This window comes from Ceratocystis lukuohia (assembly GCF_044167205.1).
Source record: "Ceratocystis lukuohia strain C4212 chromosome Unknown Supercontig4_pilon, whole genome shotgun sequence".
Taxonomy (NCBI): domain Eukaryota; kingdom Fungi; phylum Ascomycota; class Sordariomycetes; order Microascales; family Ceratocystidaceae; genus Ceratocystis; species Ceratocystis lukuohia.
In genome coordinates this window covers 234,545-252,188 of record NW_027263523.1, presented here as the reverse complement: position 1 = coordinate 252,188, position 17,644 = coordinate 234,545, and the positions used below count along the sequence as shown (strand labels likewise).

General features: G+C 48.8%; 6 protein-coding genes across 6 annotated transcripts; 1 reads left to right on the top strand and 5 right to left on the bottom strand.

Annotated features, from left to right (window-relative positions):
* Positions 1-327: 327 nt before the first annotated feature.
* On the bottom strand, positions 328-1,486 carry HOO65_040066 (Vacuolar protein sorting-associated protein 26; the record flags this gene model as incomplete). Its single annotated transcript, XM_071002892.1, has 3 exons — positions 328-612; positions 690-1,162; positions 1,270-1,486. The coding sequence occupies 3 exons, from the start codon at positions 1,484-1,486 to the stop codon at positions 328-330; spliced, it is 975 nt and encodes a 324-aa protein (XP_070858909.1).
* A 1,758-nt stretch (positions 1,487-3,244) lies between these two features.
* HOO65_040065 (Extracellular serine-rich protein) lies at positions 3,245-4,372 on the bottom strand (the record flags this gene model as incomplete). Its single annotated transcript, XM_071000575.1, has 1 exon — positions 3,245-4,372. One exon carries the CDS (start codon positions 4,370-4,372, stop codon positions 3,245-3,247), a length of 1,128 nt encoding a protein of 375 aa, XP_070858908.1.
* A 2,494-nt stretch (positions 4,373-6,866) lies between these two features.
* On the bottom strand, positions 6,867-7,370 carry HOO65_040064 (putative GPI-anchored cupredoxin; the record flags this gene model as incomplete). The annotated part of the gene is made up of 1 exon (XM_071000574.1): positions 6,867-7,370. The coding sequence occupies one exon, from the start codon at positions 7,368-7,370 to the stop codon at positions 6,867-6,869; it is 504 nt and encodes a 167-aa protein (XP_070858907.1).
* Positions 7,371-9,638: 2,268 nt separating this feature from the next.
* HOO65_040063 (uncharacterized protein) lies at positions 9,639-10,139 on the bottom strand (the record flags this gene model as incomplete). The annotated part of the gene is made up of 1 exon (XM_071000573.1): positions 9,639-10,139. The coding sequence occupies one exon, from the start codon at positions 10,137-10,139 to the stop codon at positions 9,639-9,641; it is 501 nt and encodes a 166-aa protein (XP_070858906.1).
* Positions 10,140-12,625: 2,486 nt separating this feature from the next.
* Positions 12,626-14,848, top strand: HOO65_040062 (Integrase; the record flags this gene model as incomplete). Its single annotated transcript, XM_071002641.1, has 4 exons — positions 12,626-14,008; positions 14,076-14,382; positions 14,426-14,510; positions 14,560-14,848. 4 exons carry the CDS (start codon positions 12,626-12,628, stop codon positions 14,846-14,848), a joined length of 2,064 nt encoding a protein of 687 aa, XP_070858905.1.
* Positions 14,849-15,975: 1,127 nt separating this feature from the next.
* HOO65_040061 (uncharacterized protein) lies at positions 15,976-16,479 on the bottom strand (the record flags this gene model as incomplete). The annotated part of the gene is made up of 1 exon (XM_071000572.1): positions 15,976-16,479. The coding sequence occupies one exon, from the start codon at positions 16,477-16,479 to the stop codon at positions 15,976-15,978; it is 504 nt and encodes a 167-aa protein (XP_070858904.1).
* Between the last annotated feature and the right edge of the window lie 1,165 nt (positions 16,480-17,644).

Here is a 17,644-nt window from a genome sequence, read left to right as displayed (position 1 = left end):
GCCTTCCTTTTGGTCCTTGGTTGCTGCTTTTGGTAAAGAGAGGCATCATAATATCATATTGTGCTCGTAATTCTCTTACTAATTGATCATGTTCTTTTGCTTCTGCTTCTGCTTCTGCTTCTGCTAACATTCAGTATCGTGCATTATCAATCAGTCAGTCAGGCTCTTTGGTTTGTCGCATACGTGGTATCTTTTCAATCTGCTGGAAATACACAAAACAACTCTCTACTTTCTCTTCGCCTCTCCTAACCCCTTTCTCAGCTCCAGCTTCCTCCTTTTCTAGCGCCCTTGGTCTGTTGCCTCTCTGCCATACCCTCGTTTATTTAATTATCCCTGGGCCGCAGCAGCAGCCAGTGCAGCAACGCGCTGTTCGGTGGGGGGCGGCGGAGCGGAAATCAGGTTGGGGGTAGTCTCCCCGGGGGTCTGGCGGTAGAGAATGATTTCGCTTTGCTTGAAGTAACGGCGGGCGTCTTCGTCAATAAGCACTAGACTAAGGTAGTAGCGCGTGCTGAACTTCTTGTTGACGTCGCGGAAGGTTGGAGTCAGGTCGAAGCCGCCGAGGAACAGGCGGATAGGGATCGTTTCACCGCGGGAGGGAGAGCCGTCCATTATCTAGTTTGTAAGGAGGAGGTTAGTTCTGCAATGGACGAAGGAGGGGGTATAGGGGTGAAGCTTCTGGGTTGGTGTACCTCGAATCGCACAAGTGTCTCGCTTTCATTGTATTGGTTTGGTGCGGCGCCGGTGGTCTCCCGACGGATAATCGAAAGCTCCATATGCTTGATTTTCAAGCGCACCAGGAGGAAGTAAATGCGGCCGACGATAACGTCCTTGAGATGGTACTTGCTCTTGGAGTATTCAAACTCGATGTGCAGGCAGTCCTCGATACCGACGTCCATCTTAATGCTGGAGTTGAGCTCGGGCGGCAGGCTGTATGAATAGACCCAAATGTCCTTTTCGCGGATGACGTCGGCCATGCGTCGCGATACAGTCACGCGCACAAAGTAACGCAACTTGACATTGATGCCGTTGTAGGACTCGTACTGTTTCTCAACGTTGCGGAAGTTGAAATCAAAGGTCTGCGGGTGCTGCAGCTCACCGGGCGCAGCGAGTTCCTGGACCAGAGAGAGGAATTCGTAGTGGTTGCCGCGATCGAAGAACATTTCTAGGGGGGGCGAAGGTGTTAGTGGGTAGCTATTTAAAGGGCCGAGAAGAGGAGGGAGAGGGGCAAGCAATGGCCCGCCCGCATCCCCGCGTGAGAAATCAACTCACCAATCGTGCCGATGAATTGCACCTTGATTCCCGTGTGTTCGAGGCGCTTGCCGTCCTTGGGCCGCACGGTGACGGCGCCTTTGACACTCTCCCCATCCATGTATAAGGGCGCCTTTTCGCGGCGATTCTTGTCGAGGCGTACGTCGACCATTTCGCGGCGGTCGGTGTCCTCAAGGACAACGTCGATATCGACGGGAGTCTGGAAGAAGTACGACATGGCGGCGCGTGGGGGTTGTTATCGTGCGAGATTTGGCGTGACTAGCAGTGGTGTCGAGGGAGTGTCGCCCCTTCGGCGGCGGGAGCCTTAGTATGAGGGGAATTAAAGCTCTGTGGCCGTGGCAGAAACCGGCGGCGAGAGCGAGCAGCGATCCGTGAAGCTTCAAATGTATACGATAGAGACACTTAGCGCAAGACAAAGGCTGGGCGATTGGAAAAATGGCCAGAATATCAGACAAGATAGAAAAGGGCCCTCAAGCTTCTACTATCACGATACATAGTTGGTGACGTCGCTTCGACGAGCCCAAGCCAAAAAGTGGAGTTGCTGAGGTAAGAAGCAACATTTAACCCTATTTTGTATTTGTAGACCCTAATTTGATGTTGTCAGAGACCATGATAAGTACATACATAACAAAAGCACAAACTACACACTGCATACAACAAGAAAAAAAAAAAAAGGTCACTGGGTTTTCCTCTCTTGACTGCCGTCAAGTTAGTCTCTGCTGCATTAGAAATCACTGATCAGAAAAGAGTAGCGTGTGTCACTTGTGGCGTCTAAGAAGCTGTAGAAAATTGATCGAAAACGCTTTTTTTGGTCCAGCGAATCGGCGTTTCAATTTGCAGTGATAAAGTCATAGAATTTATCGTTTGCCTCGTCCCTGGCACGAGCCCTTCTTCGCATGGCAAATTCGGTGTTGGCCTGGCCTGGGCGGCAGTCGCAATACCCAGGGTGCTGTTTCATGGTTCAGGGTTCAAGGTGAGAGGAGAGCCCGAGCTTTGCTTATGTCTTTTGTTAGCAGTGGACGGCGAGGACCAAAATGCACTGGCCAAGAGTGCATAGAAATACGAATCCAAGATAAGGAGGCCAAGGACAAATGCATAGAAACGAATGGAAAGCGGGGGCCCTAGGGAGATGGATCAAAGTAAGACGGCGCGAGCTGGTAAAAGCCGGATGATTTAATTTCTTAGGATGCAGCCTCTGCGTCGATACGTATTTTATTGCAAGTCCCGAATTTACTGTTGAATGGAATGGTAAAAGATGTCGGGGGACAGTAGGGGGTTGAGAAATGCGTGTGCCTTGGTGAATTTTGCTGACATGAGATGCGATTTAGACTCAAGTTTAAGCATGACGTGCTATGGCAAATGGGTAGCTTACACGGAATACAGCGATACAAGGGCGAAACACGAATCATAGTGAGGTGAGGGTTCAAGGTCATTGGTTTTATTTTATTTTATTTTGTTGTTTTATTTTCTAGTTTTTGGCTACTGAGAACAATAGTGGGACCAACACAGAATGCTACGTAACGGCATTCTAGATGGCTTCTAGACTGTTACACGGGGTTAAGACAGTTGTCCCTTGGCAATCAATGTAACCCAACATGAACTTTGGGAAATAAAGTTGCATTGGGGTTATGCCTGGCCAGCTAACATGTCGCTTTTTATAATATCTGCGCCGCTTTTAGAGTCCTTGGATGCGACTCTGATTCCACATCACCGGTCGGTCCCGCCTTCCTGGTACGCGGAAAGGAGGCTTGGGCCAAAGAAGGAGAAGAAAATGACATGTAATTGGGACAATTAGAGGTAGAGACTTCAGTTTGCAGAAAAATGGTATCAATAAAGAAATCTAAAAAGAAGCAAATCCGAGCTAAGAAAACAGCCGCCGAACATGATGAATGGCGTGGAATAAAAGAAACAAGACACCCAACGCCTCTAAACCCCGCACTCAAAACCCTCGTCTCTATGTGGTAGCTCTGGCTGCTTAACTATTGCCGGTACCAGTGAGATCAGTAGCGAAAGAAACTTTCTTCTTTCTAAAGAAAGGAGGAGCCTTCTGTGTAAAGAAAGGAGCTTTCTTTGTAAAGAAAGGAACTTTCTCCTTTCTAGTCCCTTCGGGCTGCACGGCCTCTTGGGGTGTATTGAATTCCTCTGATGTAGAGGGCCCAGGCTCGGACTCTGCGACCTGTTTACCCTTTTCCATTTGGCGGGCTAATGCCGCTTCTTCGGCCTTTCGGGCCTCTTCAGCCTTTTGAGCTTCTTCAGCCTTTCGAGATTCTTCAGCCATTTGGGCTTCGGCCATTTTGGCTTCTTCGGTTTTCAGAGTCTCTGCTTGCTCGGCTTCCGAGTTTACAGCCTGGGGGGTTTCGGGTTCTTTGTCCCCATCTTTGGTATTTTTGGCTTCTTCAGTGTTTTTATCTTCGGTAGGTTTCTTGGGCTGGTTGCGCAGGAAACGAGGATTTGGGACAAAGACACCATTTGCATTCAAGTAAGGATCTACCGTGTTTTCTTGTGCCTGAGCAGCATCACGGAAGTCATAGAATGGCTTATCATAAGGCCAAGGGGGGTTGACAACACCGATAGCACCCTCCTTGTTGCATTGGTCGTTTACTCCGTTGTAGAACCAGATGGGATTATAGTCAAGAACAGTTACCTGAAAGACATGAGAAGCCTCATACTCAAAGAAGAACACTTCAGTGGGAGCAGCAGAGAAGCCAAATTCACGTGGGCGGCAGGGGTTTTCGAAAGTAGACTCAACAACGGAGCTGTAGCCGGGCATAAAATGGAATTGAAGGATATCACCAGGCTTGGCAAAATTAATAGAACGGTCAAAGCTGTGGGGCCAAACATTGATGGGAATGATCATGGGCGGTTCCCAGATAGGAGGAGCCTCAATCTCATCATCAAGGGGAGGAGGGACATCCAGGTCAGGAGGAGCCTCAATCTCATCATCAAGGGGAGGAGGGACATCCAGGTCAGGAGGAGCCTCAATCTCACCATTAACGGGAGGGGGGACAGCCGGGTCAGGAGGAGCCTCAATCTCACCACTGGCGGGGGTAGGAACAGCCAGGACAGCACTGGCAGCAAGCAAAGAGATAGCAATGAACCGCATTGTGGCCCCTAGCGATAGAAACGAGACGCGGGCTAAAAAGGAAAGCTAGAGAGCGGGATTTGGAGTATGGTTGTGAAAAGCTTGTTAAAAATGAAGGTTAAGATGCGGAAAGAGACAAGGCCTATCATTGAACGGGTTCTATCACAGAGCCTTTATACACGGCGCTCCTGATCTAAGCCTCGAGATGAGATCACAGACACTTTAAGGTGTAAATTCCTGCCGTCATCTCATATGCCACCCATCTGCTGTGAAATACCAGTACGCTAATATGTGTCCTCATTTATGAGCGCACGTATCAACGCATAGACCGTTGATGAAGGCTTCCTGTCCACTATCTGCCTTGATCGTGCGGTGCTAATTCCATTTGGGGGAGCCGAACAACAGCAAGCCCTCAACAAGGGAGTGAGCGAAGGAGGGCCTTGGTTGCTTTCTACATGGCATAAACTTGGAGTCTTTGACGTGTTTTCTGCACCCCCCTGTCACCGAATATGGACGCTGGTAGATGTGGTGGGGACTTCGGTGTCCTCGCTGTATTTTTATCAACCGAAAATACCTGACAGAGCAAATAAAAATGCTACCTCCAGAAAACTCCGCCCCTAATGCAGAAAAGCACGGGGCAGCGTCAGCCTCTGACGCTGCTCTTTGACCAGGCTTGTCGTAGGGGGGGGGGGGATGTTTTTATAAGTCTACAAGTCTAGTGAGAGTTGTGTTGTGCCTAGAGAAGACATGCAGTGAGACTGATGAAACTATTTTGAGGAGATTTTGTAGAAAGAATGCCAAGATAGAAGGAATTTGTGCGAAATGGCTGCTAGAGCTGAGAGCAAGGATTGAAACAAACATGCATGTTTAAGTTTAGCTCAGTAGTTTAGGCACGTCTCTAGTGCAAGGGAACAAGGGAGAACACAGTTCACTGAGGATCGCCTAAAATTGGACCGTCTGCCAAAAAAAATCAAGTAAAATCATTATAGAGCGGAAAGGCCTAGCAAGTAATGGTGAAGGCTTCGGGGTTAATATGAAATGCGATTGTGTAACACGGTTAACTACGTGGTCAACAGGTACCAGAAGCTATTCCGACTTTGCTTGCAGGCTAGGTTTCAAAGGCCCCTGGCAGCAACAAGACTTGGACGACCAAAGAATGTTATTCACCCCGCTTGCGAACAGTTAGGGCTCTCTCTTCGGTCTTCAAGCCATGACAAGAACACGTGTCTGTCTCGTCTCTCAACTTGGCGTTTCCCACCCCACTCTCTTCCGTATTCTATCTTGGGACCAAAGTGACAGCCCAGTAGTATGTACATATGTAGCTTTGGAGATCAGGACTGGTCTTGAGTGGCTCAAGCACTTTGACCGGCGCATAACCAATCGATCAGTTGGCGTCTATCGTCTCTTCATCCTTGATGGCCATGAAAGTCGCCAAAATTCGAGAGATATTGCGGGGAGAACAAGATCGTCAGGCTTTGTATGCCACCTCATTCGCCTCATTTGCTTCAGCCCCTTAACGCCAGGTGCTTTAGTGTGCTCAAGAATGCTTACGGCCGAGAAATAGAGCATTTGATTAGATGCTCTGTAACCCACATCTCTAAGACTGAGCTCCTCCTAGCATTCTACGCCGCATTTCAGGCCACTATGGCGGGAAAAGACACCAAGCTAGCCTTCAGAGGGGCCGGGCTTGTTCCTCTTGACCTAAAAAGAGTGGTCGCAAAGCTTGATGTGCAGCTACGGACTCCAGCGCCGCCTGAGGAGGAGGCTGAACCCTTACCCTTTGGGTCTTTGAGACCCCAAAGACTGTGAGACGAGTTACAAGACATGAAAGTAGGTCCCCACAGCCAATTCTGCAAGCTACAAGACTTTCTCCCAAGGGAACAAAGATAGTTACGCATAAGATTATCTTGCTAGAGGCCAGGGTCGTGGGCCTTGAACAAGCGAGTGGGATACTAAGACGGCGCCGGAGGGCAAAAGGGACCTGGCTACAGAGAAGATGGGTAATGACAGTAGAGGAGGGAGATCAAGCAACCTGTCAAATGAAAGTCGACGCGCAGGTAGCGGCTGAATCATCAAGAAATGGCGGTTGAGAAAGGCTGGGACGACCGGGGATTCAGCATTGTAGTGTCTGCGGCAAGCCTGGCCATAATGCAAGAACATGCCAGGTAGTAATTGAGACATCTAGAGAAGAGTATGGCGAATAGTTTGGACTGCTTAAAGATTTGTATTGCTATTTCTGGGAAGAAGGTTAAGGCTTTTTCACTCGCTATGCATGTACGTCGGTGCTTGAAGCTAAGTCTTGAGACCCCGATAATGATCCTTAAATAGCACTCATTACCTTATACTCTGCGCCAGCATAGAGTCGTCACGAAACAAAACGTCAATTATGGGCAAGACAGTAAATAAATCAAGTAAATATATTGAGAAAAGAAACTGCTTTCTAAGCGCTTTTGAATCTAACTTGCTTTCTTGAGCTTGTCATGTTGTCTGGCTGTTTCAGACTGATGAGGTGAGCCTAATTGTCATTCTCCATCTGGCCGCCTCGCTCGCTGAACTCCATGACTTGCGGAGCTCGGAGAGCCCGTGCCTGGTAATTCGCAAGAGTTTGCGAACCATCACTAGGAGGGTTGATTACAGCAACGTGGCCCTTTTTGCATCTTGAATCTTCGCTGCTGTAGTACCACCTAGGCTCGGTATTGGGGACATCAACAACAAACACCTGGTGGTAGTAGCCACTCTTGGTGTGGTATATGCTAGGGCTGGCAAAGCCATTTCCATAGCTTTGGCAAGGCTGTTCGTATTCACCCTCGACAATAGAGTTGAGTCCATAACCGAATCTGAACCAAATGAAGTCACCCTCGTTTGCGTTGACTTCAGGGGGAAAGATGCCATTCTCAGTAACGTAGACAAAATGGGTGACTCCGTCATTTCTGGCCTCCAGGCTGTTTCCCTCGGAAACCTGTGAGGGAGCAGCAAGGGCAGCAGTAGCTGAGAGAAGGGTGAGGAGGCTGAAGCGCATTTTTGCAACGAAGATGGTAAATGTGATAGAGATGGTGGTTGTTGTTGTTGGGATAGAAGACCTGGGAGTGAGTAGAGAGAAGGAAGATGAATGTAAGCGTGATGGAGAAGAGGAGAGCAAGAAGATCTAGACGGAGACGGCGCCAGGGATATTTATACACCAAGAAAGTCGGATCGCCGGTGGTGTATGTCGGCTAGAGTTGTCATTCTTTTTGGGTACATAACATGCATAGTGTTGCTATACATCATGCTGCCTATGACCTGGTAATAGCTTAGTGTAAACTCTTAACTTTGTCAGAAACTTAACTTTGTGGTCAATGCTGTTGGAGTGGGATAAACATGGTATAGAGCTAAGTTTTAACCGAAGCATGGATGGATTAAATCCTGCGGCCCAGCACGTCAGGACATAAGCAAGGAGCCGGAGTGCGTTATTGTAGGGAATTTGCGGCGATTTAAAAGCTCCGACGACTTGGTTTAACTTTTTGATCTGCAAGCCTGGCCATACATATGTGTAAATAAAATAGTAAGAGAAACGGGAGGACGGCCATAGACACTAGGCAAAGGGTAGCTAGCCTTAATAAGCAGGAAGATGACGAGGACGAGGACGAGGACGAGGACGAGGAAGAGGAGAAGGGAGAGAAGGAGAGGATAGGAGACAGAGAGAGAGAAGGACAGGATGGGAGACAGAGAGAGGCAGGGCAGACGAATGGGCATTGCACCGCGAACACGCACCAACATTCACACAAGCGTAATCCCGGCTGATTTGGCAAGTTTTGCCTGAGAACTTTGTTTTCCATTTAAAATGAAAGCAGCGGGCTTGCACGCATGCGCAATTGGTAATCAACTATTATATAAGCACGGCAAGTATAGGGAAGGACGAAAATGGGGGAGGATGGGAGAGGAAGTTATCATGAAGTGTGGAATTGTTCACGATGCTGTCTGTTTCATCACGTAATTGTTGTAAAAAGCATGGCGGCATGGATCTGCACCCTTGTAAGAATGCAGGAAAATAAGAGCAATGACACCTCAAAGAATACTAATTAGCATACACATGGCTGTCGATCCATTGATCCCTTATCCCCGAGCAAACGATCGTTTCTCTCTTTCGGGGGCCCTATAGGTGCACACTACAGCGACGCTTACACGCGCTCCCCTCCCCCTGTTTTTTTACTCCTAAGCAATTTTAGCTTATGTAAGCAATGTTTTGAACGTGGCGACGGCTACATGCCCGCCCCCCATTTCTTTTATGCGCCCCCGCCATAGTCTTGAACTTGAACTTGGACTTGAATATATTTAACCTCCCTAGTCTTGGAGGCGGCAGTTACTACATGGGTATCCTGTTTTATCTACACGGGCATCAGTCTTATGTGGGCATCGCATTTTATGCACTCTGATTGGCTGGAAATATGTCTGTTAGTGCATTCCATGCTCTGGAATTATGCCAGTGTACCGTGTACCTCTCTCCCCTGGCCAATTCTATGGCTGATGCTTACACAAAGAAATGTAAAAAGGAAGGGATAGTTACTCATTGTGTTGAAGACTTCACTCATTACCCTGGCATATGATTTCTTTATCCTATGTTATTACTCTTAAGTACTATGATGCAGCTGCCCCTACTCAGGAAAACGACCTCATGACAGCCAGTTCAGGAGGGTGGACCAAGGAGGAGATAATGGCATATTTGGACTAGAGTCAGGACATAAAGATACTGAAGAATAACAAGCCTTGCATCTGATGGACAGAGAGGGACATTGCATTGTATTTAGAGAATGAGAATCAAGTGGTTATATTTGAACACAAAGGCAGCTAAAACAAATAGTATAGAGACAAAGGCTGTGAAATGGCCCGTCAAGAAGAAGAATTTCACGGCAACTGTAGTGAGTTGTTGCTACTTGTAAAGAATCCTTGGGATTTGGCCCCACTGTTAGTGCACATGCTTCACCGCCTTTGTGGGGCTTGTATCTGTAAGCTAGAGCCAATCAAGAGTGCTCAAGATTTGATGCCCCACAGGCGAAGGTAAGCCGCACAGTTCTCTAAAAAAGGGGCTCTACACGGCGGGGTGTTCCCCGTCCCGTTGCCGAATCTACTCGCAAGCTTTCGTCCACCGCCACACACCACTCACGTCTACACGTCCCTCTGCTAAGAGGGGCAACGAAACGAGTGGCCACACACTTCTACCAAGCTCTCGTATTTAGCCAATTTAAGAATCTAGGAAGGAAGTCTTGCACAATGAGTCGTGTATAGATAAGTAACAGCGTAACTAACTAGCTTATTCCGCCTTCTCTTTTCTCTTGCCGCCCTTCACGTCCGTAGGGTTATCAACTTTAGGAGCATTTAAGGCCTGTAGTGTCATCAAGGAGACGCTTACGTCCTTATTTTCTGGGGAGTTGATGGAGCCGACAGTCAATTGGGCCTTGCAATAGTTGCTGTAACTGTTGTAATACCAAATAGGATCTGTGCTAGTGATATCAATCACAAAGGCATCGCTGTTGCGTTTCTTGCCCGCTGGAGTTTCGAAGACTCCCGAGGAAATGCCATTCTCCTTGTAAATGCAAGGCTTTCCGTACTCAAACTCGGCAATTGCGTTGGTTCCGCGGCCAAATCGAAACCAAACATGATCGCCTTCCTTCGCCGGGACATTCTGTGGAAGTATTCTGTCGAACTCCACAAAGACAATATGGGTAGTTCCAGTTTCAGTTTGAGGGGGCTCAACGGTAGGGGCAGCCATTGCGGTGGCGGCGGCAAGGATAACGGCCAGGGAGAATTGCATGGTGGTAGTAATAGATGGATGGGAAGATTGTAAGTGATAAGACAAGCAAAATAGTAATAGAGTAAAACAGGGTGGGGTGGGTGGATAATAGAAGCGGTATATTATTAGAGAAGCTTGAGTGAGTGGGATGATGGATATCAGAAAGGTGGAATACTTCATAGAGGTGGAACTCTGCTCTTGATATACAGCACAACGTAGGCCAGCTTGACTCGACACGATTTCTCTTTCCTGTGTCTATTGTATTTTTATCCTGCTGCAATGCATAGTCTATGTCTGCACTAGTCGAAACTAAATCGGGTTGTTGTTAAGCCTACAACCACCAACTTCACATGAAAATACATGGCCTCAGCGCTACTCTTCGAAAACGAGCATGATCAGGAAGGCTGTTTTTCTTTCTATTTTCCATTTGCCAAGCTATTGTTTTATTAAGCATCCTACTATTACTGTACGTAAAAACGCCCACCCTCCTACCACCCTAGTAGCTTGGCAGCGCATGAGAGAAGCTTGGCCAGGGGGGCGGTCATGAAAAGATCGACTGGGCCTGTCCTTGCGAGTCGCGTGCAACCGCCATGGGGTAATAGAAGTCGCTAAAGACTCAAAGACGAAGAAGGTAGAGCCGTGTCGGCAAACCCCGAGACAGGTGTTTCGTTTACCCAAAGCTTCCCGCCGTCGTATTTGAGTTCCTTGCATGTTCTATCCTTGCTAAATAACACAGGCTAATTATGGCAAGCAGCAAGCAAGAGAGTGCGTGAGAGAGGGTTGATGCACCACTGGTCGGTGCGCTGCTGGGCTGATGCACTGCTAAAATATCCTGGCATGTGAGTGAAAGTTGGTGTGGCCAAGCACTGGGCTTGAAAAGAGCCAAGATGTTTTCTTCTAGAGAATTCCTATTCGCACCTACAAAATTTAATGCCCTAGACACTAAGTAATTGAACTAATCACATAGCTGATCTGACAACAATGCAGCCAATCAAATAGTCATATATATCGGTATATCGGTATAGCACGTGAATATTTGCCAGTACGTCAAGAGTAGGCAGACTGGTTTATCGAGAATATCAGAAGCTGTCGGAATAATCTGCTGAATTCAGCTTTGTCACTTGTGAAGTTACTCGTGATACTGTACAGCCGCACGCGGAACCGTGCTGGTATACGGATTGATCGAATTGGTGAAGCTTGTCTGTTTATTCCTTCTTCTAGAGTGCCAAGTTCTTCTATCATGCACAACAGCTGGGGTATTCATGCTCGGGTTTACCCAGGGTTAATCCGACTGAAGACAGATTCCCCACTGTTGGATGAATGTTGGATAAACTACATGGAGGATGGGTATTGTGGGGAATTTGCCTTCGGTCGGGTTAACCCTGGGTAAACCCGAGCCCGAATACTTCAGCTTAGTTGTCCATGACGGAAGAACTTAACACCTTAGAGAATGAATAGAAAGTGAGCTTCACCATAACGATCAATCTGTATACCAGCACGGTTCCACGTGCGGTTGTACAGGATCACGAGTGACTTCTAAAGTGATAAAATCTGAATTCAGTAGATTGTTCCGACACTCACAATACTTATCCTCCATGTACTTCATCCAACAGAAACCACAGCCTACGAACTATGTCTCCGACAGAGTCAGCACATTGTGAGCTTAAAAGCTATTTGGTCAGATGTACTGGCTACTTGGAGGAGGCTTTGATATTATTCAAGAGCTTTTACAAAATAAGCAAAAAGCTTTTGATGCAGAAGTTGCCAAGGAAAAGGAGCGTTTTCGACAAAGTCACACAGCAAACTAGCTTGGCATATCCCTCGTGAAGCATCATATGCCTGTGTCGATATTCTTGCTAAGCAACGCCGCTATATTGCAGATGTGCAGGATTCAGGCCTGTCTGCTTGTATACCTCTTCTCTTATACGCCCCTGTTCTAGGCTTTGATAGGTGCGAGTAGGAAATCTTCTAGGTGCGAATAGGAATTCTCTTTTTATATTGGGAAACAGATCGCTAGATGCAAGCAAAAAGAAAAAAAAAGCAAAACTGTTGGATGAAATGTTGGATGAACTGCATGGAGGATGGGTATTGTGGGGAATTTGCCTTCGGTCGGGTTAACCCTGGGTAAACCCGAGCCCGAATACTTCAGCTTAGTTGTCCATGACGGAAGAACTTAACACTTTAGAGAATGAATAGAAAACAAGCTTCACCATAACGATCAATCTGTATACCAGCACGGTTCCACGTGCGGTTGTACAGGATCACGAGTGACTTCTAAAGTGATATAACTGAATTCAGTAGATTATTCCGAGACTGATCAGTTCTCGGTAGAGTTCTGAACAGCAAGGTTACGGAATTCCGGAGAAAGACAACCTTCAAAGAAAATTTTCAACAACGACCCCGCATCAAACCCCCCCCCCCCCGACAACATCCCCCGGAGAATGAGCGACGAAAGCAACCAAGGAAGCCCCGACACACGCTCAGCCATTATAAGTCAACTGTCCGAAATGTCAGACGGACGGGCCACGACGCGGATGGGCTCATCGCTAACGAGGGATGAGCGCATCAAGGCGATACAAGAGATCATCGACATCCTGGACTCTCACAAGGTTATGGATGACTGCGCATGTGACATGCTGTTCGACGTGTTCGGCGAATGGACGGCCGACGAATGGAGAGACCTGGGAGGCATGTATTCCCGACTCCGCACTGAACTTATACGCCATGGCGTTTACGTCCCTCATCACCGGATCACTGGTTCGATGATGAACTCGATCGAGGTGGCTTCGCACCCCGTCGATGAGTGGACTGACGAGATGATGAAGCAGTACGACACCATCTCACTGGTTTACACAGGGCAGAGCGCACTGCAGGAGCGTCTCACCAAGGAGAAGATCCCTCGGGATCTGTGGACTGTGAGGCAGTGGATCCTGGAAGACAAGACACAGGGTGCTCGTCCTACCCAAGAACGAGCGGTCCGTGTTGCACAGCCCAAGCAAGGAAAGGTAACGAAGGGGACGCAGGACGCGCGTGAGGAGTACCAGCAGGGGAGCGCCACGATGGTCGAAGGAAGTGCGACTGATCGCTCGATGGAAGGTATGGCGGCAGTGCTGGAGCAGGAGCTCTGCCTGGGTGTGGAGCAGGAGCTCGGCCTGGGCGCGGGGCAGGAGCTCTGCCTGGGTGTGGAGCAGGAGCTCGGCCTGGGCGTGGAGCAGGATCTCGGCCTGTGCGTGGAGCAGGGGAAGACCGGTGGCACGGACTTCGCTGACTTCAAACACCATATCCCGTCGTCGCGCAACAACGCCCACGAGATTGAGCAGCGCAGGATCATCAGTCTGCCGGAAAAGGCCTGGCCTGAGGAGGACCAATACTCCGGCACGACGGACACGGTGAGCCCCTGGCTTCGCTTCCAGTCTTTCGTCAATAAATGCAACCAGCTTGGCTTGGAGGAGCACTACCTGCACGACGCACTAACCTGCATGATGGCGGCGGGCAACGTGCGTGACTACTATGCGGAACTGGTCCTCACGACAGTTGCAACCGACTGGAAGTCGGTCATGATTCAGATGGAGCAAAGATTCGAGAACGAGGGGATGAAGCTGGCGTGTGACAACCGCTGGCTGCACTGCACTTTGGACGAGTTTATCCGCAATAGGGGTGATGGCAGGCTGATGCACGAGATAGTCTTTGCGAACTATGAGTGGCTAGAGAGTGGACAGCGGTCTCTCTCCTCCGTCTACCACGGACATCGCATCCTGCGTGACAGACTTTTGGTCAACCTGCGGCAGGACCACGCTACGGCCAGGGAGTCGAGCCTTTATGGCTACTCCAACATGACTGCATTGGACATGGCAACTCATGTCTGCAACGCCCTCAAGGCTGAGCTGCAGGTGACTGCTTTGGAAAGAAAAGGGCAATATCAACATCATGCACTGGTCGTCCACTAAGTGCAAACAGGTGACAAGTAGCGTGATGGCAACAGAACTGTACACGCTGGTGTGTGGATTTGACGTCGCGGCTTGCCTGAAGGCCACATGCGACGAGATCTACAAGCGCACGATCATTGGTGCCTGGGTCAGCACGGTCGATTTGTCGGCGTCTGATCGGCCAGAGACCACGAGCCGTGACTTCTCGATCGCATTAGCCGTTCCTGCATGCTTGACCTCATCGAAGAATCGTGCCTTGAACAGTCTAGTGTGGGGAGGTGCCGACTCTCTCGTCACGATTTCGAACACGCCCTTTCTCCAGCAGGCCATTCACTTCTGTCTGTCGTGAATGCATGAAATCTGCTGTTGGGGCCGACTCAGGCACGGATGTCCAGGTGCCATTGTCTTCCTCCCCAGGTATCCCCGCAATCCAGATCTCACCACCAGTGACTGTTGTGATAGCGGTGTATGCTGCCGCTGTATGTTTTTGTTTTTGCCTCTGCCTCTGCCTCTAGCTCTGTTTTTGTTTTTGCCTCTTCCTCTGGCTCTGTTTTTGCATCTGCTTTTGCCTTTGCCTCTGTTTTTGCATTTGCCTTTGCCTTTGCCTCTGCCTCTGGCTCTGTTTTTGCTTTTGTCTCTGCCTCTGGCTCTGTTTTTGTTTTTGCCTCTGCCTCTGTCTCTGTTTTTGTTTTTGCCTCTGCCTCTGTCTCTGGCTCTGTTTTTGCATTTGCTTTTGCCTCTGCCTCGCCTTGGCAGCTGTGGTGCTGTCTCAACCTCCATGTCGAGGATGCACAGCTTGACTGACGACCTCGCCATTGTCGTTGTCGTCCTGTTACCATTGTCGACCACAACCATGCTGGCGTCTGTGCTCATGACCATGAACGGTCCACACCACCCTGATACGCAGTTGCCAGCATTCTCTCTCCATGTCAACACCTGGGCGCTGATGGCTGGAGTCTCTGGGTCTGAACCATTCTTAGCAGTGAGAGCCTCAGTGACTTATCTGTAGCTCTTGAAGCGCTCCAGTTCCACCATGGCCATCTTGATTGCCCTGGCACTCCTTGTTGTGGAAGGCGAAGGGTTGCTGACAGAGGTCAGCCGTGGATAGGCGCCAAACACCAGCATCGTCGGCACAAGACCTTCCGGGCCGTTCCTGTCATTGACTGCCTTGACTGCTATCTGGAGATTGAATGCTCAGTCCACTCTACTGTTCCCTTTTGTCATCACGCTGAATGCCTTTTTCAGCATGGCGTGGGCTCTCTCAACCTTGCCCACTGTGTGATGAGCTTTGGTCGCCACTCCCTTGGTCACAGTGCTGTCATCCCTCTCATTCCCCTGGGGCCAAGTGGTCCTTATCCTACATGTACACTCTATACGCATCACAGAGAATCTGGGGCCAAGTGGTCCTGATCTTACATGAGCGTTTGACTTTGCTGGTTTCTGTCTTTAGCTTTACACACTTGTGTTTTAGTTTTTCCACTGATGAACGACGGCTCAAATTCCTTTCCCTGATCTTTATCCTTTTTCTCTTGTTTTGGCTCACTTTACATGCAAGACAGCAGAAGGGCATCTCGACTTTTAAAGAATGCCCAGTGTTGGATGAAATGTTGGATGAACTGCATGGAGGATGGGTATTGTGGGGAATTTGCCTTCGGTCGGGTTAACCCTGGGTAAACCCGAGCCCGAATACTTCAGCTTAGTTGTCCATGACGGAAGAACTTAACACTTTAGAGAATGAATAGAAAACAAGCTTCACCATAACGATCAATCTGTATACCAGCACGGTTCCACGTGCGGTTGTACAGGATCACGAGTGACTTCTAAAGTGATATAACTGAATTCAGTAGATTATTCCGACAAAAACAAAATATGCCTAGACTAGACCCAACAAGCCCTATCTACAATCTGTCTGTACCGTAGAGCAACCATATTTACTCCTCTACCCACGTAACTCCAACGGAAAAGGTAATGCTCTGAGTGATCGACTTTTTCTTGGCGGCTTTCTCGAGCTTTTCTACGCTCTTTTCCCTGCTCTCTGGGGAATTGATGGCACCGACGATGCCTCTCTCGTGGCAACGCTTCTCTGCGCCATTGTAGAACCAAATAGGTTCGTCGTCCATGATTTCAATGTAAAAGCTTTCGGCCTCGGCCGGGTTTGTGATATCAAGCGTGCCCGACGAAAATCCTCCTTCCAGGTAAGCGCAAGGAGAATTGTAGCTAGACTCTAGTACGGCATGTTTTCCCTTTAAAAACACGAAGAGCACTACATCACCAATCTCGGCCTCTGTTCTGCGGGGGAGGAACTTTTCGTCACTAACGACAACCGTGTGGGTAGAAGCCTCGCGGCGGACTAAGGAAGGGCTGTCCCCAGTAGTCTTGGAGGGGGCAGCCAGGACGGCGGTGGCAGCGAGGAGAGTGGTTAGGGCGAACTGCATATTGGGCAGAAAAGGGACTTGAGCAGGAGTATAACAAGGCAGCAGGAAAGTTGAGAAGCTGGAAATAAGGCAGATGATGTGGAGGATAGAGAGCCAAGGGAGCAAAGGCATTTCCTTGTCGTGGGGACTTCCGTCTTTATACTCATCTCCTTCGTGATGGATAAAAGCCTGTGGCCAAGCAGGAGCTGGGGAGTGCTTGGCCATGTACGGTTATTGTTGCTCTAAACCCCCCCCCCCCCCCCTCTAGAAAGACAGCAGCTAGATACTAGTATCTGCAAACACGCAGCAGCTCTGCCTCCAAGCGCAGATCCAGAGGGCCACATCTTGAGCAAAGTGAAGGCTAGCAAGTCCCCGCAATCACGATTTTGAAGAGCAAGTATGCAAGCATCGATCCAAGACCGGGTCTTCCCCCTCCCCCGATATGTTTGGCTAGTATTATCTTGACATCCATAATTCATGTGAGGTGGAGGTATTTAGCCTTCAGAACGGCCAGATCCCTGGATGACCATTTCCATGGCAGGGCCGGCTAAGATATCAGCTTTTGTTCATAGACGGACAGACGGGGAAACTTTTGGATAATCAAGCCGCTCCGTGTCCGCTTTTGCTGTTAATAATATTAATATGCGAGCGGGCCGGAAGTTTATGCGCATATTTGTACAGGGAGCTGCCGGTAGGTAGACTTGATCAACTTCAAGCTTAACAGAGATACCCAAGCTTCCAAGTAATTTGGGGTCTACTCGGCGTGGTAGGAGAAGGAGACGATCGATCGTAAGATGGACTTCAGATCATCTTCGACTGATACATGGAACCCACCTCTCTAACGATCGTTCATGCTGCACTGCATATGCACACAGGTTTTCTGGGTTTTGGCATCCATAAAACAGGCTCTGCATTGTGTTCTTCTAGTTTCCTAGCTTCTTTTCTTCCTCATGTTTTTGATAATAAACAGCGTTTTGGCCATAACTAAGAGACTTCCTTGTACTTAGTGAACCCCGTCACAAGTGTTGTCGATAGGAACCCTAAGGTAGACGATGCTGTTTAGATCTTATGCTACCTTTCGCCGTCTTTGCCAGCAAAACGAGCTCGGCTAATAAAGAAACGAAGGTTTTTCTTCTTTTTGATCTTTCTCTCCTTGCCCAGAACATTCAGGTGCAATAGCACAACG